Raw genomic sequence first — 23324 nt, forward strand, 5'->3', positions numbered from 1 at the left:
TTGCCGTCAAAGTATAAGATTTGTGGTAAGGAAACTGTTAAATAATGCTAATTTTATTATGCATTTTTACATCTAACCAGAAGACGGAGCAGCAGATTTCACATAACAGGTTTTCCTGTTTTACCCCTTTTGGTGTACCCTAGTGCAAGCTGAAATTTAACTTTGCATAGCAGTTACTCGTACCGTCAGCACTTCAACAGCAGAGGATTAAATCGCTCTTAGTTTATACTGCTGGCTGAAGCTGTTCTAAAACAAAGGAGAGCCGAGTTTTTTTCTACAGAAAATACATGTTGTGTACACAGCAAAAGTGTGCAGCAAGCTCCAATGTCATGTCTGAACTCATTACCAACAGTAATTGGGCACTAGATGCAATATCACAGAACTAATATCTCACCTTCACCTCTGTGTCCTTCAGGAGAGGTTGAGATTCATTCTGCTTTGGCTCCTTGTTGGCTTCCTCACCCTTTTCTTCTTCTTTCAACCGATGTACAATGGTCTGAACTGTTTTGACCATGTTTTTTAACTCATCAGGGTACGGTGTTGGATATCGCTTTAAGTTTCCTTCCTGCAGTATAGAAAATGATACATATATTGTGATAAATATTACTGTTAGTGGAGCTATGTTCATGTACAGTGGTAAAACTAATCCTTTAAAATTCAAATAGGGGCAATTTCTACTTTGTGGTGATTACGTTTTTTATTTAGTAACCCCACTACCTTAAAACCTCTTGCTGATAGTAATCTGGTGTCCCAGGAACAGCAATCGCTGGGAAGTATAAAATTACAGACCAGGATATTCCTCAATACCACCCATTAAAAAAAGGTAGGGAGGAAGAAAATAAAATAAAAAAAAGGATGTAAAGCAGAGGTTCTTGTGACCTTATAAGAACAAGGCAAATATCCACATAACTCTATCCCCTAATAACCATTAAATTAGAATTTAATACTTTAAATGTAAATTAAAACATAAAAAATAATAAGGAACTATTAGGCAGGAAGACAATATGGTGGACAATGGTATAGTATCTTTAACAAAGAATAATCCATCAATTCGGTAAAAACTTTTGGCCCAAGTGACAAAGGGTTAGAATTTCTCCCAGGTTTTTATTGCTCCTTATGTCGTCCCCTATTGGTAAAGATTTCTCCCACATTGGCCCTGATTTATTAAAGCTCTCCAAGACTGGGGAGGATACACTTTTATCAGTGAAAGCTGGGTGATCCAAAAAACCTGGAATGGATCTGTTCCAGGATTGAAAACCTTTACTATCAAATAGCAAATGATTTTAAGAAATCCATTCCAGATTTACTGAATCACCCAGCTTCACTGATGCAAATGCATCCTCTCCAGCCTTGGAGAGCATTAATAAAGCAGGCCCATTGCATTTATTCAATACATTACACCAAGCTTAGCTATTTCATGTGGCAAATACAGACCCGTGCTGGAGCTTCTCTCTCATCTTTGTCATCATCACACTCAAAGGCAACCTGAGCCCTCTGCTTCCGCTGTTCTTCCCACAAAGAGGGGTTAAAACTTTCATTGTCGGAGGAGAAGATAACTGCAAAGCAAAAGCAAAGCGGAAAAAAAAAAACAACATTAACATTACAGAATCTACAACAGAGTGCAAAACAAATAAAGATGCAAACAAAGCATACACATATCATGTAAATAGGGACCATATGACATACAGTCTGTTTGAAATTGCTGAGGTGGTATGATACAAAGGCAGAGGTGTTATGATTCATATACATTTTTAACCTAAATGCTAGCTACTTGCAAGCTCCTTTAACATGTTTATGTAAAAGTTTTATATCTGCTTTTGGGTGAGTTAAAGTAAATCTGTCATAAGGGAAAAATAAAGGCTGCCATTGCTGATCTCCCCTTATGAAAAGTTCCTCTCCTAATTCCTGCCCCCCTAAAAAACGGTCTTGTCCTGCCCTCCTCTTATACCAGCTAAAAAGGTCTAGAATTACAAGAGCAGATGACAAGAAAAATAGTCAATGCTGCTAGAAGCTCGGTTATTTAGGTTTATCAATCCAATTAACATGATATATTTGTGGCTGTGTGCCGTTTCTAAAGACCTCATCACCCTAAGTATATGACAATAATCAAACCTCTGCCTCAAACTGGTAATATAAAAATATAGACACCTTCAATCAGTGATTTTTATTACACAAAATACAGTTAACATGGCATTCCAAAGACCTTTCTTATTTTGAAAAAAGATTCAGACTGAAATAACGTCTGTACCAGAAAGAAAAGTCACTAAAAAAAGGGATTACTTGTACTGCCACATAACTATTTTCATACTGTAACTGTAGGTTCAGTGCAATCACAGCACCTGTTCTGGTTAGAAATCCAATAACTGAAATAAAAACAACCTGGCCTTTATTCTTACTTGTCCATCTGGCAGGGAATAATTAATCTGCATGGTAAACATTTAGCATACCAGTCTGCAGTGACAAGGAGATCAAATGCAGCAGATTGTTATCCCAGAACAAAGCACAATTCTATAACTGCTGGAGCATAAAATAAATTCTGGGCTTCATGTGAACAGCGAGTTCACCTGATGGAACAAGTATAATATCCATACTAAAGCCGAGATGACCTTAATTGTATTTCTCAAGGACTTAAACATTATAGTTTCTGTGTCCTTTTAAATGTATTTGCTTGAAGTTTTGTTATGTACCAAATTATCAGCTTATACAATTTTGCGAACACCTTTCACTTTATTTAAATGAACAGCCAGTCCAATCATCAAGGTTTTATTGTTCCTTTTTCCTGTGGTCACTTGTAACTGACCTGAGAATATAGAACAACGTACAGGTCAAAACCCTTGGTGATGAGAGTAACCTTAACGGACATTGCTCTTCAGCATCTTTCTGAACAGTTTGAAGCTGTACAAATGAAATGAGGCAGCAAAGTGCTTATGTTAGGAGGCCCACAACCATTGTCCTTACTTTCATCCGTTCTGGGTTGTTGAGGAAACATATAGTTGGTTAGAACGGTTTTCTGGGTATCCGGATCTGTCTCCTTTTGCAGTGGTATAAGGGGCTTGGACTAAAAAAAAAAAAAAAAACAAACATTTGTTTAATAAATGAGAAATGGTACAAAAATGTTTACAATTTCAGAAGTGTACCATGAAAACTGCATCAGTCAAAAAGTGTTAAGTAAAAAGAACTCCATACAGTTTATCATAGCAGGAGATCCCACCATAGACATATATATACAGACTAGATACAGTTTCCTATTAGATTTATGGTGTAATTTTCTGAACAATAAAAGAAGGGTGGAGCTCACTATAGTGAGCAATTTAGCATGTTACCATGTTTCTTTTCTCTAGTTTTGGACCCCTAAACCCTAACAATAAAATATACACCTTACAATACCTACTAACATTTGTGTTAACTTATAAAGTCTCCTTCTTCAAAAACTTAAACATACAGTTATTACTTCAACAAAATGTGAAAAAAGATGTCTAATTCCAGTCCTCACGGACCAGGATCATTGCACATTTTAATTATCTAATTTAGTAAGGTGTGGTGAACAAAGTGTCAAGAAAACAACTCTGGTCAAATAAAAAAAGAATATCTGTATTTGGCCTTCCAGGACTACTAGAGTTGGACATGCACATATTGGAAGATTCCGTAAAAATATTTTTGTAATATTCCAGCTACAAATGCACACACAACAGATTTCCCCAGACAAGCATACAGATCTCTCTCTGAAAGTCAAATCTCCCAGCTAGAGCTGGCTATATTTCACAAGAGACAGTTAAAGGTTAATGTCAGGGAAAGTGTCACCCCACCTGATTATCTGACAGCCACATAGCAGTGAGCTGCTGCAGTCTTGTGAAGCTAAAGGGCAAATTCTTTAGCCTGTGGAAACACAAAAATTATTAAAGTTAACAAAGACATTTATTTTTCTGGTTAACTGACGCAGTGTGGGTGTCACACAAATGTTCATGGCAGCACAATAACATCTCTGTGGTTTATAGAATAGAGCTATCACGGAAATTACACAGATCTTTACCCAAATAATGCTAGCTATAAAAAGTTCCAAAACCCTTCTGCCCACTTCAAGAATTTAAAGATCTTTTATATATGGCCTTTCAAGAAATGTCTCAGCTGTTCCCATCACATGTTATGACCTCTCCTTTCATGCTGCTTAGGCCCAGTACATCACTAATAGGGTAATGTAAACAATAATGTTATTATTTAAGTCACGGCACTTTGAGTTAACACAGGCGGCACACTACTGATTTCTGTACGAAGTGGAAATTTAGCTGCACAGCCTGCATAAAATATGATGGTATATTCCCTGAACTGCAGGGAATCTTGAGATTTGACTCATCAGACTCTGCTCTTTTTTCTAACTTCTTCATTACTGCTGCTTGATTTACCAACCGCTATCCAGGAGTAGATAGAAGAAAAGGTAAAGCATCATTTGTATATGTACTTTTTATTCCTGTCCCCATGATCCTGCTTCTTAGACATGAGACTGCCCTATAATAAATATTATTTTGCAGCAGACTTTAGGGTTTGGAAAAGTGTTGGGTCATATACACACAGCATCACATTCAGAGTGTGTATTAAAAATCCCAAATTTCTTGTCAGATTAGTTTTCTTTAAAGGAAGAATATCCAGGAAAGCTTGATGGATACTGCAGTCAATCTGGAATTTATTACTTGTGTACATATTTAATGTACAGCGCTGCATAATATATTGACGCTACATAAATCCTGTTTAATAATAATAGCTAAGCTGTTAATTAATTATTAAAAAGGACCCCTTTGCATGCAGCACTATTGAACTTAGGAGGAGCATTTCTTAATGTTATACTAACACATGGTACATACTCACAAATGTGCTGGAGAGCACAGGGATAGAGGTTTGTTCAGCAACAGTTGGGTTTAGTAGGTTTCTGGTACATGTCAGGCAACTATAATGAAATTGCCATTTTTGTTCTAGGGCAGAGGTTGCCAAGTGGTCCGCAAGAAAAATTTTGTGGTCCCCCGATCTGGCTGGTGCAACCCCCAGCGGGTTTAGGAGAAGGACCCCGCTGGGGGGGCGCAACGGCCAGAGCTGCGGACCATGTCTCCCGTATGAATTGCAGACTCAGTATGATGAGGGAGTGGGCCGGTTCTGGTATCATAACATCACTCTGGGGGAAGTGTCTTCCCCTTTGAATGACACATGGCTCCCCACACATGCGTGGTCTGGAGTCTGTGAAATTAGTGGTTTGTGAGCTACAAAAGGCTGGCGAACACTGTTCTAGGCTGTATAAAACCTAAAATATGTCTACAAAGGGAATAGACAAATCATTTGCCACACTCCTGTTAAATGACTACATGTTCTAGGACACTAGAAATCACAACATTTTTCGGTATGAAACCAGCAAACCATACATTTTCTCAGCACAGAAATACTTCTTTGCACAGATCAGTGTGCAGCAAGGCAGTCTCTTTTTTTTTTTTTAAACCCTAGCTCTGCAACTAAAGATAAGGCAAAGATTCCAAAATTCCAAGATCATTACTTACTTGTTGTCACTCAGATTAATGACCTTGAGTCTCTGCATATCGCCCATTTCCTCTGGGAGGGACTCCAATTTGTTTGAATGCAGGAATAACACAGTGGCGTTCTTCCAGTTTCCAATCTATACAAATAACAGACAAATTAAAACCTGATGCTATGAAATACAGCCAACTGACAACAGTCCTCCCTCTTGGTGGAAAATGATAACACTAGATGTACAGTATCATATACAAAGCAAAAGAAAAATAAAATCATAAAATAGAAAAAAAAAAATGAAAGCTACTGCATCCTATTTGTTTGCTACAGGCTACTTTCTAGTTATCTATTTCATCTGAAACTAAATCTGTCATGATGAAGTGTCCAATGAAATGTGGATTCTAAAGGGCCTGCAAAGAACATTTATTATACAAGCCAACCTTTTTCTTTTATGCCAAGTAAACAAGGTCATAAGCAGATACGATTATAACATAAAGGGATATTACTTCCTTCCACTCATCCTTCTACTGATAACATTTTAAAGTCAGGATAGTGTGGTACACAGTCCCTTCCATAATGTCTAAAATGCTTCTGCAGCAAAACAGAAAATACTTATACAACATTACCAATAAAAAAGGTTTCCAGAGCTCTGACAACTGTATGTAACATACATGTAAGACCCTGTCACAATACCTGAATCTCTATCTCATGCAGAGTCCAAACACCATGTTCAATATACTGTGAGCAGTTTGTAAGTGAATTTTAAGCATTTAGAAATGATGTTGTATTTTTAAATCACTTTTCCAGGAGCTGGGATGTTTATCAAATACAATTTCCAAAAATGCTATAAAGTGGTTGATTTGTGCTCAAACTTTGTAAAACACTGCATACTATGGCGGAGCTATATTTGAATGAAGTTTCAGTTGTTTACTTTGAGTAGCGAGAACTATGAACACCAGTGTGTGTCCCTATTAGGGATTTTACCCCCTTCGTTTGTCCTGGTAAAAACTAAGGAAAAAATCTAAAAATTAAGTGGTCAATGGACTAAAAAAAATGGGGAAATATTATCAAAATTACATCATCAGTAGTAATTACATCATCATTGTGCTGCATATAGCATGTGCAGAGAACACTCCTACGAGCGGAACCATAGGGGGGTCATATACAAGTCACCCTGCACAAGGAAAGCAAGGGACATGGACTTTTTTTTATTACAGAAACTTCTGAGCAGATGCTAAGTGAAGGAGTGGTTGAAAAATACGTTTCAGTTTTATAAGAGATACACAAAGGAAACAAAAACTCAAATAAGAATATAAATGCCCCTTGTATTCAGACAATATTTTTTATGGATTTCAGTTAATCATACTGCTATGCAGGTGCAAAGCTATAATACTTTCCTTGCCTTACATATTTCTTTCTTTATTCCCTGAACATCTTCAGGACAAGTGCAAACATCAATTCAGTATTTCCATATGGCTTTAAATCCCCCACAGTAAGAGATCAGGGCAGTGATGCAGCATTGCTTAGGAAGGTGTAGTCATTTTATAGTACCTGCTACCAAAGCTTAAAATTACTTTATCAAACCTTTATAGAGTATAATTTACTCTAGCTATTATATATGTACATGAAAGAGCCGTGATCTACACAATGAAAATCAAACCTGTTCACTTTTACTGACTTTTTTAGCAGGTCCCATTTGCTGGCTAGCAAAAGTTATGTGAAGTGCTGTGGAATTATGTAGTGCAAATCTCTGACACTGGGCTTCAAGTTAATAATTGATTAAGTGGCTTGCTATTTTCCTCTTTTTAAATAAATTTAGACATACAGAGTATGAACAAAACAAGCACTGTACCTCTGGAGGAAGCTGTATCAGAAAATTGTGATCAGCAGCGAAGGTTCGTATCTGAGAAAATTGCCCTATGGAGGAAGGTAATGCTTCAACCTCATTGAAACTGCAATCCAGCTCTTCAAGAGAAACAATCCTGGAATGAAACACAGACATCAGTACAATGTGTGTACATAGACTGCAAAAAAAATATTTTCTGAAAATTGTTGTCTCGGTGGTGACCTGATATTTGTACAAAGGTCTGCATTTACCTTTAGGGCTAATTCACACTGGCAGTGAGTTTAACGCTTCCTCACACTAGGAAATGCTGCTGCTTGGGGAGATGCTACATATAGTATCTCCCTGTGGCAGCCCTATAGAAAATAAATGGTGGCTGCAGAGAGCAGTAGTAGCACCATTCGCTGCTGCAAGCTGTCTCATATGCAGGCACTGGTTCCTTTTCAGTGGCTGGCAATATGCAGATGTAAACCAACCCTTAGGCACTTAAGACATGGGTCTATAAAGGAAGAAGCAAAAAGAAGAATTTTTCCTATATAGTTCTTAGTTACACATTTTGCCCTTGATCCCTGTCCTCAAACAGTTGAAGCTAAATTAGCACCACTACAACAAAAACATGCTCTGCAAGGAAGAGGTATTTCGGGGCTGATAATCTTACTAGTCCTTTATCTTGAAAATTCATGAACTTACCCTCCAATAGAGTCTGGTAAATACATAAGCTGGTTTTCATCCACTTTCAGAGTAGTCAACTTCTTCAGTGCACCTGCGTTGAATATAAAAAAAAAAAAAATTGCATTGGTTTGAAGCTGGTGGGTTATTGGGATGAGAAGCATCACAGATATGTCAGAGTGCACATAAAACATAATATAAAATCGATTACTTGGTGAAAGCTTAATCTTTCTTATTTTGCAATCTGGAATTTAATAAAACTCAGGAAAACGTGCCATAACATCAGCGGGTTTAAGCAACAGATTCCCCTTGTTAGATACTTCCCTATCATATTTTTAGAATATGGGTGAAAAAAAGAATTGGTTTAGGCAACACAGATATTTTTCTTCAGGCTCCTTTCAGCATGGCCTTAGAGCCAGCTGATATTTTTAAACATTCAGTTTTATAATTTGCACATAGGTGTGGTACACATAAAGCCATAATTGAAAGTTTTTTCCCTTATCCTTTCAATCAACACAGAGCTCTTGAGGTGCAGTTCTTTTTGGAACAGATTACTGCTATAAAGACTTCATGCATCTTCTGGGAAGATTTAATATTGTGGTGCAACCTTTAAAGAAGCTTTGATGCTATTTTTGAGATATAAAAAGCAATCTTTTCTTAAAGGAATGCAAGTTGTACTTGACCATCCCACTGTCTATGCCACACAACCTCAGCAGGAGCATGAACACAGCTTGCGCTAAAGATCTTTTGCATTTGATACTTTTGGATAGATGATGGCGTACCTTGCTGCAATCTATAGTTTTCCTCACCAGCTCCTATGTAACTAATGGATTTGGGAAGGTGGCATTGAACACACCTTGAAGTACCAAATGCTTAAGATTTTTGAGCATGGTTTCTCTTTCACTTAAGAGGAGGTGGGCAGTGTGGTCAATGGGATGAGTGTTGGTTGCATTTGCAACTTTTGGGAGTTTTACTTTACTTACATTTGATGGTTTCCTTTGCTAGCTACTACTGCTCTCTGCATCCACCATTTATTCCCTATGGGGCTGCCACAAGGAGATATTATATGTAGCATCTCTCCTACACCAATAAAGGATGGGGACCAGACACCCAACACATCTCAAAGCGTGCCAAATGATGACTTTTAAACAAATTTTGTTTTTCTCACCAAAGGAGTTGGAAAGTGTGAGGGGTTAATTGTTGATTACTATGGGAGAGCTGTGTTCAAGTTTTAAAAATAACAACTGAGTCACTTTAAATTAAAATGGAATTTTGTGAGAACAACTACATTCAATAATTCGATTACAGAATGAGTAAAGTAAGCAGTTAGTCCTTACAGAAAGCGTGTGGGAAGTAAAGACTCATCTAAATGATTTTACATAGAAGAGTGTTAATCAAATAGAGAATTTACTTTTTTTTTCCAGAAATCCCCTTTTATTTGCAATGCAAGGAGAGTGTCAAAGAAATCCACAGCTTAGATACCAACCAATAGACTCTGGTAACTGCTGTATAGCATTGCTGGATAGCAGCAGATCTTGTAAACTTTCACACCCAGCGATGCCATCTTCCACCATTTCTATGTTGTTCTTTGAAAGGTCCAAGTAGATCAACTGTTTCAGACTTCCAAGAAACTGCAGGAAAAAAAAAAGAAAAGAAAACTGTAATAGCGCAATCAGCATTTACGGACATCACATATCACAATTAACTAGATGATCGCTTTAGTTCTAAGAGGAGGTGAAGGGTTTTTAAAGCTCCACGTTGCTTTCATCTGTGTACTCAATAACAGATTATTTTACATGGGATGAAGATTAACAACAATTCCATTTTCTTTATGAATGAAATACTAAACAGCCTTTGACATATATTTAGATAATCTGCACATGGGCACTGCATGATAAACAGAATTGATGACAATTAGGACACCAATTGCCCTGCTGAAAAATCCAATGGACAACTGATACTACTCTTGGATTATTAGGCAGAGCACATATTGAATCATTACGGTTCAATTAGGCATGGTAATATAGTCTATTAGTCAGTATTATCATTATTTTATGTTGCTTTAGCATGCCTTTAGTGCAATTTATCAGACCATAAGCACGCTTAGGGTATTCCTCAGCTGAGAGTTCATCCAACGTGCATCAGTGCAATGGGAATGGAAAGCTCCTCTCTATGGTTATCTCTGGACATGAACATGACCATCCAGTAACAGAGATCCCAATGGCCAGTCAGTGATAAAAATATAGTAAAAAATATAGTAATACTGAATACATTTAAAATTTTGTCTAAAACTATTAATATAATTGATACATTATTGTTCTCCTAAACAGAACTAGCTGAGCATTAATGTGTGCTTAGCACAAGGTACAAACAAGGTTTATAATTTAAATTGCGAAAGGGCAAAATTATTTGTAACTCACAAGCATAATGCAACAGATACACTATACAAATACACACAGAGAATACCAGATGCATGCTGAGGAATCACACAGGTCAGAAAAGCTCCCAGGAAACAATTTAGCAGATCTCATAAATTGGAGATTAGGGCATGTTAAAAGCACGAGGACAGGTATACTTAGAAGAAAGTGTGCAGGCTTGAGAGCTTAAGATATTTGTGTTGGACCTAACGTGCGAGTTATTGCTTGTTACTACTGAAATATTTTGAAGACAATGTATCTGCATTGTAGCACGCCACACAGCATGGCAGGTAGTGGCAAAAGTCATGTGTTTTTTTTGTTTTGTTTTTTTATTGATGGGATGCAATAAATGCCAAATAATGTCCAATGAGTCGCTTAACATAATGCACAGTAACACACATGTACACTATTACACTGCTTACAAAAGAAAATGGGCCCATATAGTTGAGCAGACAAGGACTATATAAATAGTATGGCATAAAATACATACCCCTGGGATATAAGTAAGTCTATTGCCATCCATCCAGAATTCCTTTAAACTACTTAGTTGTTCAAGTACTTCAGGCTGAAAGAAAACCATTTGATATAAACATGTATACAACGCATATATATGATACAGCTAATATCTTGGATTTGTTTGGATGTTATATACTTCATATGCATTGCTATTACTAACTTTGTTATCTCATACATGCTGGACAACATCTAGTTAGATTTAATAGATATCCTGTGAACTTCACCCTTAGTCCGAAATTAATCAGAACTGGGATAAAAGTTAACATGACCTTGACAAGGCTGCTAAATTGGCCTGCAAGTGTTAGTGCAACTTTAAACCCAAGAGATATCCTGCCTATAAAACCAGTAAGGACCAAGGTGACATCTGTTATTCTATAGTAAAAATTTGGACATCAGCCTACAGCTTAATAAATACAATCAATGCGCCACTTGCTCTAAAAATCACCCTAGGTGTTGCCTTTAGGTTTAGTGCACACATTTATTTCCTTTGTTTAATGGGTCAGATTCACCCATCAAGCACTGCTTTACAGTGTTCATAGAGCAAAGGAGCCGCCATTCAGAAAACCAGTAACACAAGAACATATGTTCAAGAATATTTGTCACACTTGTATATATATAGGAAGTTTACTCTATAATAATACCTAATTTTTTAGATACTGTAAAGCATAGGGAATGGATCGTCCTTATACTAATATACATAACTCATCTGTCAACTAAATTAAGGAAATCATTTCAGAGCTTAACTGATATCCTATAAACCTGAATTGATGTCTTGAATCAACCCGATTCCTTTCTAATTATTCCTATGAATTATGTAATGGTAATTCATGCTATGTGAGTTAAATAACAAATGAAAGAACTAGCATAGATAGAATGCTCGCACTGCTCACCACTTCTGTGAATTCATTACTTCCGAGATCCAGTCTCTCAAGCTGTGTCAGCCTATTCATGGTTCTGAAAGAGGAACACGTCAATCATCCGGTTATAATTTTTAAGGTGGAAGAAAGAACTCTTAAAGAATGACATTTTACGTTCCTAGCACAATAAGACAGAATATCTAATACAAAAAGGCCCAGACTGATGCTTGTCCACTAAATTATAGATAACTGCTCCAGCACATCAAGCAGGGATTGCTTGATGTGCTGGATTGCTCCATGCTGGGAATTACATTAAGTGTAGAGTCAAGAGTTCCATTATATTAGTTAGGGGAAATGTTGCGGTAGTTAAACTCTTTCTGGTAGCTACACAGATTTCTGTAAAAAACTAATTTGTGTACTAAATCAGAAACCAGTACAGTAATCAGTGCAAAATACTAATAAACTGGTCACATAATGGATCCAGACCTGACAACTCACATAGGATCAAATTAGACATGGAAGCAATGGTCACCTTTTGCTCTTTTTTGCCTTTCCATTTACACTTGATTCCTAACTTTTGTTTCCAACCTCTGCTTTTGAAAAGTGATGGCTATTTTTCTACAACAAGGTGGCTCTAACAGGTGACCATCATATGATATTAATTTTGTTATAAGGTTGAATATAGCAAAATATGGCCATAATGGCTAGATTTTTATTTCTACTAAAATACAATTTTTTGGTTTTTATTCCTAGACTTGGTAAGAAACACTTAGTTCTGCAGTGTCATTTAAATGTTACACTTTCCTGTAAGCACCAACATTGTTCCCTATTTACATTTGACATATGCTGCATAACAGATACAACTTTACAAACAGTAATTCACATAATCATGAAGCCTTTGCATGAAGAAAAAGGCACTCATATTAATCATCAGATTCTTGAAACTTTAATAAGTTTGGTATGTCTGTCCATTTTTTGGCCTGTGAAGTCTCATTATCTATTATGGATTCCTCATATACTTATGGAGAGATTCCCGGAATCCCCTGTAATTTCAATGTTGTTGAGAAGACATTTCTGTGGCAGACAATTCATTGTGACTATTGGCATTTTACAGGCATTTGTGAACAAGAAGGGTTTTTAAAGACTTCAATAGGAACACTATGGCTGCGCTAATTGTACAAGAAAATGTTTTATGAAGTTGGAAGATGTTTTGGAGGTGTTGGTGAAAAGTACAAATGACATGTTTGGTTTCCTATACCCCTATTTCGTGTGCCAGACAACTGCTTCTATGGAGGTTTTCTAGCAATTCATAAACTAAAATAAATCTCATGGTGGCCAACTTGGGTTATCTGAAAAGTGGTTACAATACCACAACGCTATCATCTGCCCTTACGGACACCTTGCAAATTAAATATTACATTTAAAAATGCCTTTCCATTAGTAAATCAACCTCACTCCCCTTAAAAGGCACCACAAAGCAGACCCAGAATTGACAAGTCAGGCTGACAATTGTGTAAACCAAAACTGGGAGAAATCACAGCTGACAAATTGCTAGTACTTTGTTTGCTTTTCTTTTTGGCAACCAGCTGAATCTTTTCTTCTTTAAAACATCATGGACAGACACAGGATTGTTGTTAAGCTGGTCCAATGATAAACACTGTCAGATGCAGAATGAACAGAGCAGTGAAATGTGCGGGGATCCAAGTGTATGATTATGTGGAATGCCAGTTCAATAAACACCCTTATTCCAGATCTGGCAGCATAATGCAGGGTGTGTCCTAATGACTTAACCAACATCTACAGCCAGAACACATACTTTACCTCGCTGCGCAGCCACCTGGCACCACTAACCTTATACTGAGTCCATTACAAATGTATGTAAAGATTTCAGTGGGGAAGCTTTGTAGCAGTACATGATAATAAAAGAGAATGTCACTAGGGGGACTGGTGGAAGCATTCTTATATGGGATGAACCATTTTATTAGTTTAATAAATGTGTATAGTAAAAAAAAAAAAAATACAAGCAAACCACAAATACAGCAGGAAATTAGATACAGAAATTTGCTCTACAGGCGCTGCTGTGAGTATTCCTAAAATGTGGGCCAGGGTGTGCAGCCTGTAATGTCCAATGGAGTATTCACTGCATGATACAGTTGTAAACACTTCATAATTGGAAGGAAGACAGGTCACGTAACATATTTTCTTTATTTCTTTTCACCCTTCTTAAATACATTGGGCTTTGCTTGGTTTGACGTCCTGCAGCAAGCATAGCGCTCTGCCATTTTCTTTTGGTATGACCACAGTACTGCCGCATTGTCTCATTGCGTTCTCTTACATGTTACAAAGTATTCAAAGTGATCACAAATTCAGTTGGTATATATTACTACATTTACGTTGCAAACTTAACATTCTCTTTGCCATGTAAGCAGCCTCTGCTCCTAAACGTAAACCAACTTATTATCTTATTGGGCTCAGCCGATGTACTTATATTTATTTCGGTACAAGCACTTATACCTGGATCCCCAGGATTTGACCACAATACCAGTGATCATTTACAAGGATAAAAAAAAATCAACACTATTAATTTATGTCTAAGCATTGGATTAAAGAATAAATTAAAAGAAAAAACTTACTTTGGTAACATTTTCAACTGGTTTTCCCGAAGCTCCAGAATTTGAAGTTTTGTTAACCTGCAGCAATGATATATGCAGAATTAGAATGTGTTGAATGATGTTTACTGAAGTTATGGATCACAAAAGGGCAAAATAATCTTTTAGAGGAATCATTTTCATAAAGTAAATAAAGGATATTATGGAAATTAGAAATGAATGAACAGGCAGCATATTATCTAGAAAAGGTCACAATTACACTCAATATGACTTATTTCTCTGTCTCCAATGTCCACTTCCTCTATCTGAAATTTGCAATGCTGCATCACTGGCAGCATCAAAGGTTATCCGAATATAAATTGATGATTGATGTGTGTACGTAACCAGCAGTGACAAACTAAGCACGCATCTCTGGCCATACAATTAGAAAGTTAATATGCATGAGATGTAATCATATCTGCTGCCACACAAAGCCTTTGTAGCAATGGCTCCCATAACTAAACAGCTCTTCACATGCAGGTGGCCCTTATCAGGCACATCAGGAACAAGGGAAGGGTTATGAAACTTTCCCCTCTAATTGTATGTGCTGGAATTGGGCTGTGAACATTACGTCCTGAAAGAATGTGCATGTTTCATGACCTGTCTGGGAAGTGCCCTGCTCTTATTATATTACACTGTTATTCAACCAGACATGGCCAACAAGCATGTAGGTCTAAAATAAAACAAGTGCACAATGCTGAACAAGAACAATGCCTTTTAGGTCATTGATTTAAGCTTGTATCACAGTTCTTTACAAAGCCCATAAGAATTGTACCACCTGAACGTCAGCCAAATGGAAATCTTTAAAAGCATCTGCAATCAATATTGAGGCCAAAAGCATAAAACTCAAAGACCTTAGATATCACCTTTTAAAAATTTTAAAGTACTTGCCACTGTGAGAAGATTTCCCACATGGGTTCACTATATGAAGCTATGGCACTAGGTTTACGAGCTTGCTCATAAGTTTAGCAGTGCAGAGCTGTAGAGCTTAATAGTGCGTGTGCGTGTCTGTTAGACCTCACAAAATGATGATTGTAGCTTATAAACCATAATAATTGGGTAATTCTTTTAACCCAAAAAAAGCAAACTGTTGGCTCAGGATCAAGGTCAATAGGGAAAAAAACTCACCAAGGCCACCATCACAAATGCCTGGGCCCCATACTAAGTGGACTTCAAGCACTGCAACAGTCAAAGCTCTTTTGATTGAGGCTCATGAAAAAAAATGTCCCTTGTCCCCCGATGTCAGATATCAGTACAGTTCGCTCAATGTTTTTCAAAAAACAACTTGCAACATTCAGGATGGGTACCAACATTATCATCTTTCTATGCACACTGACCCATATTATAATGCAAAACATTGAATATAAAAAGTTTTTTCTGACACCAGGGAAAGATTTTTCATTTTAGGACATTGAAAATTGCAAAAAATTGTCCATTGAAAATGCTAAAAATCTGTTTATGTTTCAACATGTATTACCACAATGTCCCCAGTGCGTTTAAAGAACACAAGACTTGGAACAAGTAACAACTGAACTTGTAGGGTTTAAGAGCCACTATTGGAATACAAGTGAAGGAAAGTATTGCTTGTAATAGGACAAACTAGTTACTTTCCTTTCCATTGCCTGCAAGTTTAAAAGCTGACACTTGGTTGCAATAAATAAAAAACCCTTCAGGTGGGCCGAGTACCGGTAGCTACTGCTGCCAGTGCACAATGTGGTGGATTCTCTCATTGACGTGAAGGTTCTGTAGTAACATTTGAGTTAGTGGGAGGACACAAAGCACATGGTATTCTATACAACTGTAAATGTGGAAAACCTGCAGCAGCAATATGGGGGCATTTCAAGCTGATTAAAAGGAAATGGAGAATTCATTTTTTTTTATTTTTTTTTTACAGATAATTTTTTCTGTTTTACCGATATAGTGACACTAATTCAGGTTCATTCAGAAGATAAGGACACCAACAACGATAGGGATAAATCAAGAAGCTAGGTGCAGAAGACAAATTGTAGGATGAAGACTAGAAGCAATGTATTGTATAGAAGCAAAAGTACTTTGCCTCCCTTGGGTACGTTTTTACGTCTTTTTGCATCTTTAAAACAACCTATGGAAAAATTAGGTGCCCACCACTAGTCTGCCCTTGTACCAAACTAGTCTTGCTTAGTTCAGACACATCTTTATTAGTACATCTGTATATAAATTGCCTGTACAGACAATATTAAACTTGTCAAGTCAAAGTATGAAAAAAAATAATTTCTTTAAATCATAAGGATAATGTAAAAAAAGTGAACAAGGTTCTGCACTCACCTGCCAAAATTAGCTGGCAAAAAGTCAAGGAAAGCATCGTTTAGGTATAACTGAGTCAAGTTTAACAGCTGTGAAAACCCATCTGGAAGTCTATGGAGAGAAAGAAAATAAGCAAAAAACATGGGTAAACAGGAAATAGTTTAATACTGATGAGATGTGCTGGCGTTCTCTACAAAACTGATCACAGATCCCTAATGAATATGCCAGAATTATTAATTGTGGATATAAAACAGTCATATCAGACGACTCAGCATAATTAACATGGAAAATTACTTTTCGGTCCACCAAGACTAGTTTAATCAATGTGCTTTCTGAATAGCTAGACCTAAATAAAATGGATGTAGCACCAGGGAATAAAGGATTATGGAAGTGCTAGGCTTGAAGACACCAAAGTGCAACTATCTAAGTAAAGGGCAATTAATATAGCCCTCATGCTGTGCTACACCTAATATATAAACTTAAAGCATGTCATCTTCCAAAGGACAATGTTCTGCAAAATAGAGGTGTAATCATGATAAAATTTGATCTCTGGACCCAGAAAATTCACAGAGTTTAATAAAAAAAAATACAATATTATGTCAGCTATATTCCGTAATTGTTCACATATGAAAACGGCAAGCCTTATACATTCACTGGTTTAGTCTAGCCTTCTTCATCATGTATTGGTTAATGCATCATGTAATGCTGAGAAGACATTAATGGTGATTTAGAGGACATTATAAACCAATGGTAATTAGCAGAGCTTATTTGAGTAATAGGGAACTTTGATATACTGTTGACTTCCTGCTGTGTCTTTACAGTTAATCACAGATACCACGTGACTTATACTGATCAATTTGCTGTATAGTAAGACAAAATATTACACAAATTGCTCTATAATCTATCTGTTGGTAAAAAGGGAAATCACATTAGAACTGCACATAGGAAAGAACAGAGAAAGCTGTACAAATGTGATTTGTTGCACTGATTTTAGCAATATTTTGTTCTGATTTTATCTTTTATACTGTTATATGACCTTGTACTGATATCCTCCTACAAATGTTTGCTGTTAATATTACTAGTCTTCAAACTATAGCATGCTTATCTCAACCAAAGAATGTAAAGACGTATTGGTAGAATATCATATTAAATTGTATGTTGATAGTACTAAGTACAAGTAACAACTGGTTGAACATAAATGCACATAGAAGTTATCTACAAAATAAGAATATTTAGCACTCTCTCTTTGGGGTTCATTGACTTTTACCTGAATTTATAGCAATGACCAGTCAACAGTAGTGAATAGAATTCAAACAAGAAAATAATGCTGCTTGTCACACAGGAGAGTTTACTTTTTCTGTTTTGTGTGCAGAATTATAGGTGCAGTGTTTACTTTGTGGGAGCAGGCACTGATATAAATGATGTGCATGTTTCAATAAAACTTATATTTAGGACAGCTCGTACAAAACAGATGGTAAATTACATTACCATATTGCACGACCGGGATAAAGCCCAATTGAAATTTTAGGGTAAATAAATAAATTGCAATCCAGGAGCATTAGTTATAACAAGCACCACATCCTGAGTAATAAAAAAATATGCCCAGCCAGCATGCTTTAGAAATGGACCCCTGTTCCTTGAGTAGAAGCAGTGGTCTCTCTGCAGTGGTTCAGCTTGCCCCCAGCACAGCCACACCAATAGCTCTACAACTTACAAGGTTCATGCTATATAGTGAAGGGGATGCCCTGAATCAGCAGCGGTGTGACAAACCCATGCAGAGAGACAACTAATTCTCAACAAAGAGAAAGGGGTTTCTCTGCACATAAAATTGAAGGACAAAGTTTTTTGCTTTCCAATAAAAATTTACTGTGAGTTATGACACTTTTTTCTGATTGACACAGAATGCATTCAGAGGATTTTTAAACTGAGCGTTTAACTTTTTAAGAGAACAACAGAAGAGTGCAATTGTATTCTAAAACTTACTTAGAAATTGGATTGACGCTTGCTTCCACGATTGTCAAAACTTTACAGTTCTTAATGTTTTCTGGAAACTCCTGTATACCTGCAAACAACAAAACATCCGATATTCATTAAAACCAACCTTTGTTCTTTGCTACAGTGTTTTAAGCATATACAAATATGTAGTCATGCTAAACAAGTTAAGCCGAAAACAATATGATATATCCAACGTTATAATGCAAACAGATATGTTACACAAAAATATATATTAGAAACCAGCAGTTACTTGTACACGTTTTGCAAACATGAACCGTACGAACATCAATAATGTACAAGCATTGTAAAGATTTCAGACACTGAATTCCTTTAGGCAGATCTAAACTCTTCTTCCCTCCCCAGAATCCTCATCATTGCCCATCTTGAACTGAAATGATGGTACTGGAGGTTCATTCATTTGAGAAGTGCCGTGACTGTACACTGCACATGTGTAGCTCTGGGTACATTGCAAAGAATACAGCAATTATTCTGGTAATTTTGTTTTACTGCAGAATAAACCTTAGAATGTCTCATCTGCAGAACAGACCTTAAGGGTTTTTTTCTCAGTTAAGCTCCTATTTAAGTGGACAATGACTTTGCCATCTGATAGTTTCACAAAATAGAAAAACAGAATTACGAATCCTTTGGCATATAAGACAGTTTAAATATTTGTATTTTAACTTTACATTCAACTGTTTGCCTGGGGGTCAGCTTTAAATAGATAGTAGTCACCCTCCAGATATAAATCATTGATGAAAAGGTCCGTCCAGACAAAAGTGATTTTCAGTTGCTGGTGAGGTTTAGGCAGCCCCTGGATTCTTACAAATCTTGGGTTCTTCCACTGCATGAACCCCCCCCCCCCCCCCCCTTCTTGGCCAAGTTCTGGGTTCTGGGTTCTGGTGTACTTAGGCCAAACATTAAATGAATGTTCCAAATCACATAGCCCTTAGTATATAAGGAATTTTAAAAAGTTAGATATACAATGGGAACCCTTCAAAATGGTCACATTAGCTATTCAAACCCAGGATTTAAAGTGCATTTGATCAATTATTATTATTATTATTATTAATAATAATAAAAAACAGGATTTATAAAGCGCCAACATATTATGCAGTGCTGTACATTGAATAGGGGTTGCAAATGACAGACGAATACAGACAGTGACACAGGAAGAGGAGAGGATCCTGCCCCAAAGTGCTTACAATCTAAGAGGTGGGGGGAAGTAACACGCAATACGAGGGGGCGATATGTAGTGCTGGGTGAGAAGTGACGGTTTCAAAAGACAGAAAAATATGGGTAGGCAAGTTTGAAAAAATAGGTTTTCAGTGATCATTTAAATAAGCAAAGTAGGAGCAAGCCAAATAGGACGAGGAAGAACATTCCAGAGAATTGGGGCAGCTCTAGAAAAGACTTGGAGCCATGCTTGTAATGAGGGTATGAGTGACGTCATTAGTAGGTCATTGAAAGAGCGGATGGGGGGGTATTTTTTTTTACCAGATCACCAATAGGAACTTTTGAGAGATACAAAAAAATCATCAGGTGGTTTAATTATCCAACACCCATCAACAAATGAATAATCAGTTTTGAATATTCCGAGCATATAGTTCCTGAAAAGCATATTTGGGGGCCAAAATAAATTAGGAAATGAAAGAAGAGGTAAAACCATGTCACCATTACCAAAGAAATACAAAAGTGATCCATAGACAAACAGAAGGGAAAATCTGAGATTTTGACAGAAAGGTAGCTTGGAGAGAAAACAGATGTAATAAAAATAATAAACATTTCCCTTTCATAGCCTAAAGGCAAGGATACACTATACTGCTTGATAAAAATGAATGCTTAGTTTTGGTCCTGTGGATGGATATAGTCATGCCATGGCTGCCATATGTTTAGGAATTTGCCATGTCTGTCCAGAAGTATGGCCTCAAGCTTTTCATTAATTATTGTGTTGTTAGCGCTCTTCAAAAGTCAGTTTTAATTAGTCAACAGAGATTACAGGACTAGCCATAGTCTATTGCTATCAATCAGTGTGAGCAGAATGAATAGAGATGGCAAAGTACAGTTAAGCTGCGTACACACTGCCAATTTTTGTCGTTGGAAAGGATCTTTCACGATCCTTTCCAACGACAAGGGTGTGCACGATGCATGAACGGTGCTGTACATACAGCACCGTTCATGCTCTATGGAGAGGGGAGGGGGAGAGCGACAGAGCGGCACCCTGCTGCGCGCTCTCCCCTTCACTTTCATTATGATCGGCTGTCGTCCTAGTCCGTGGATCCGGCAGGTCGGTCGTCCGGACGATGGACGACACCGACTGTACACACGCCAGATTTTCGCCCGATAATTGGCCGATGCCAATTATCGGGCGATAAAAATCTGACGTGTGTACGTAGCTTTACTGTATACTATTACAGAAAGCTCGGCCTACTCATGTGCTGAGCATGGTTGCCAAGCTGATCAAAGGTATAGATTGCTTTAAATATCATTAGATATAGATTAGGTGAGTGAAAAAAATGTAAGAACCTAAACAATGTGTTTATTGATGATATCACCGCTTGTCTATCAGTGACCACACAGACCAGACAGGTATCAGGTTCAGCAGGGACACACACTGCAATACAAACAAAGGTGCTTCTCTGACCTACTAGAAAAATGTTTTATTACTTGTATTCTGTATCCTCACTTCTTTAGCTAACTGTATGGAAAGTGAGGCAAAAGCTCACCAATGAGGTCACAAATAAAAAAAAAACGTGGATGTTTCAACTTTGTGGGCATTATTTAAAAAAAAAAATGTAAATATTATTTTGTAGCAGAGAGACCATATGTAAGATTTTCTTTGCTAGATACAAACATTTGCATCAGTACAGTAGTCTCCAGATGTAAATGATTGACATGAATGGCTGCTGTGTTCTAGTGGGGAAGATGCAGCGGGGTGCCTCCCACTCATCCCGCTCTACTGTTGCTGCAAAAATCATCAAATTGTTTCCAGCAACAGATATTGAGCACATATACATAGCTTTTAAAGGATAAACATCATGAGAAGGCTTATACTTCATCATGGTTTCACACTTGCCAATAATTTAGTTGCTAAATGAAAAGGGGGAAAAAAACTGACATTAGTCCTAATTAGTTTTAAGACACAAGTTCTCCTTGTCATTAACATTTTTAGCAAGTTTGAAGGCTGCATATTTAGCCATTGTTACAGCCAGCCCTTGGGACTAATGAGCCAGGAAAGAGTGAGAAATCAAAGACATGAAATCAGAATTTAATTCTGTGACGGATTCTTCAAAAATTTGGATGGGAAGTGAGAGCTTACTATCAGAGGAAGAGGAGAACTTCCTTCTTTATTATCATTACTTACTATGGATAATAGGTCATTAAACTACACTAACTAGGGTTATAACAAGAAACTGCAGCTATATAAATGACCTGGCAGAGGGGAACTTTAAACTTCAACCACATTTATGCGAGTGTGTGTGTTAACATCAGTCAGGCGATTGGTAGTGTAAAAAGACACTGAAAAAAAGTTCTGTCCTACTAGGAAGAGAAGAACAATCTCTTCAACAGGGATACATAGGGCAAATACAAACCTGCACAGGATGAAAACCCTTTCCAACTCTATAAAGAAATATTAAAAAGTCATTTTTATGGAGTTAAAGTGACTTTTTGACCATCTCCCAAGCAGCACATTTTATTGGCTCTCATTCTACTACAAATGATTCATACAAATGAGTCATGCATTCATGACAACATTGACCTAATCAGCAAGCACCAAAACTGTATTTTGGGGCAAGAAATGTGTTTCTTTAAAATTAGATTTTTTGTTCCCTTACCTGTAGTCATAGTAAAAGAAGCAAAGGTAAGTATGTTCTGCTGGGGGGGTTAAGAAGTTGTTGCTTTGAGATACATTTTCTGCTAGGTGAATGTAGTATCAAAATAGAAACCCAAAACTAATGTAAGCTAATAAGAGCATGCACATACTTTCTTGTGGTTCATGGGATGTTGTAGAAGAGGCATGCTGGAGTTTATGTTTTGATTATATGTTGTAGGATTCATTTGGATGTGAAGAGCCACATTTAAAATTGAAGCTCCATTAGTACGCTTATCATCCAACAATTTATTTTGGTCATCTATATTTTGGTCACTTTTGTATGCTTTTTTGCACATGGGATGTTACAGGTGTTCCAACAGAAGATCCCTCCGAGCACCAAAAAAGTATTTCAGGGATCACATTACTTTTATATTTTTATGCCAACCAGGTTCACTTTCCGTTTTCATCCAGCAGAAAATAAAACACTGATCACTAAGCCAATGTGTCAAAATTGTATGTGACTGACACCCAAAAGTCAGCCACCCTCTGCAGAGCAATCATCTCACACTGATTGCAATTTCATTCTCAATTTATAGTAAACCAGCTGCTCCATGAAGTGGTCATCAATTCCCCAGCTCTTGTACTTATTAAACCAATTGGTAGTGTGCAAGATGCAATTTTCCACCTGCTGTACTGCCCATGCCAGGCATTCTTCAATCACCACTTTCCAGCTGTCAAATACTACAACTCCCATCTTACAAAAAAAGCTAAATATAT

General features: G+C 37.1%; 1 protein-coding gene across 5 annotated transcripts in view; it reads right to left on the reverse strand.

Moving 5' to 3' along the window:
* The window catches only part of ERBIN (erbb2 interacting protein), a 148026-nt gene that overhangs the window by 21639 nt on the left and 103063 nt on the right, over nucleotides 1-23324 (reverse strand). For all 5 annotated transcript variants that reach the window (XM_072416344.1, XM_072416342.1, XM_072416343.1 and 2 more), the window contains 13 exons: nucleotides 18725-18803; nucleotides 16763-16852; nucleotides 14444-14500; nucleotides 11844-11907; nucleotides 10928-11002; nucleotides 9507-9651; nucleotides 8042-8114; nucleotides 7361-7490; nucleotides 5538-5653; nucleotides 3807-3876; nucleotides 2959-3058; nucleotides 1435-1556; nucleotides 395-565 (listed from right to left, as the gene is read on the reverse strand). In XM_072416344.1, coding sequence (XP_072272445.1) covers nucleotides 395-565; nucleotides 1435-1556; nucleotides 2959-3058; nucleotides 3807-3876; nucleotides 5538-5653; nucleotides 7361-7490; nucleotides 8042-8114; nucleotides 9507-9651; nucleotides 10928-11002; nucleotides 11844-11907; nucleotides 14444-14500; nucleotides 16763-16852; nucleotides 18725-18803 — 1292 coding nt within the window. The remainder of the gene's footprint in view (nucleotides 1-394; nucleotides 566-1434; nucleotides 1557-2958; nucleotides 3059-3806; nucleotides 3877-5537; nucleotides 5654-7360; nucleotides 7491-8041; nucleotides 8115-9506; nucleotides 9652-10927; nucleotides 11003-11843; nucleotides 11908-14443; nucleotides 14501-16762; nucleotides 16853-18724; nucleotides 18804-23324) is intronic.

The sequence above is a fragment of the Pyxicephalus adspersus genome, chromosome 6 (genome assembly GCF_032062135.1).
Source record: "Pyxicephalus adspersus chromosome 6, UCB_Pads_2.0, whole genome shotgun sequence".
Lineage (NCBI taxonomy): Eukaryota > Metazoa > Chordata > Amphibia > Anura > Pyxicephalidae > Pyxicephalus > Pyxicephalus adspersus.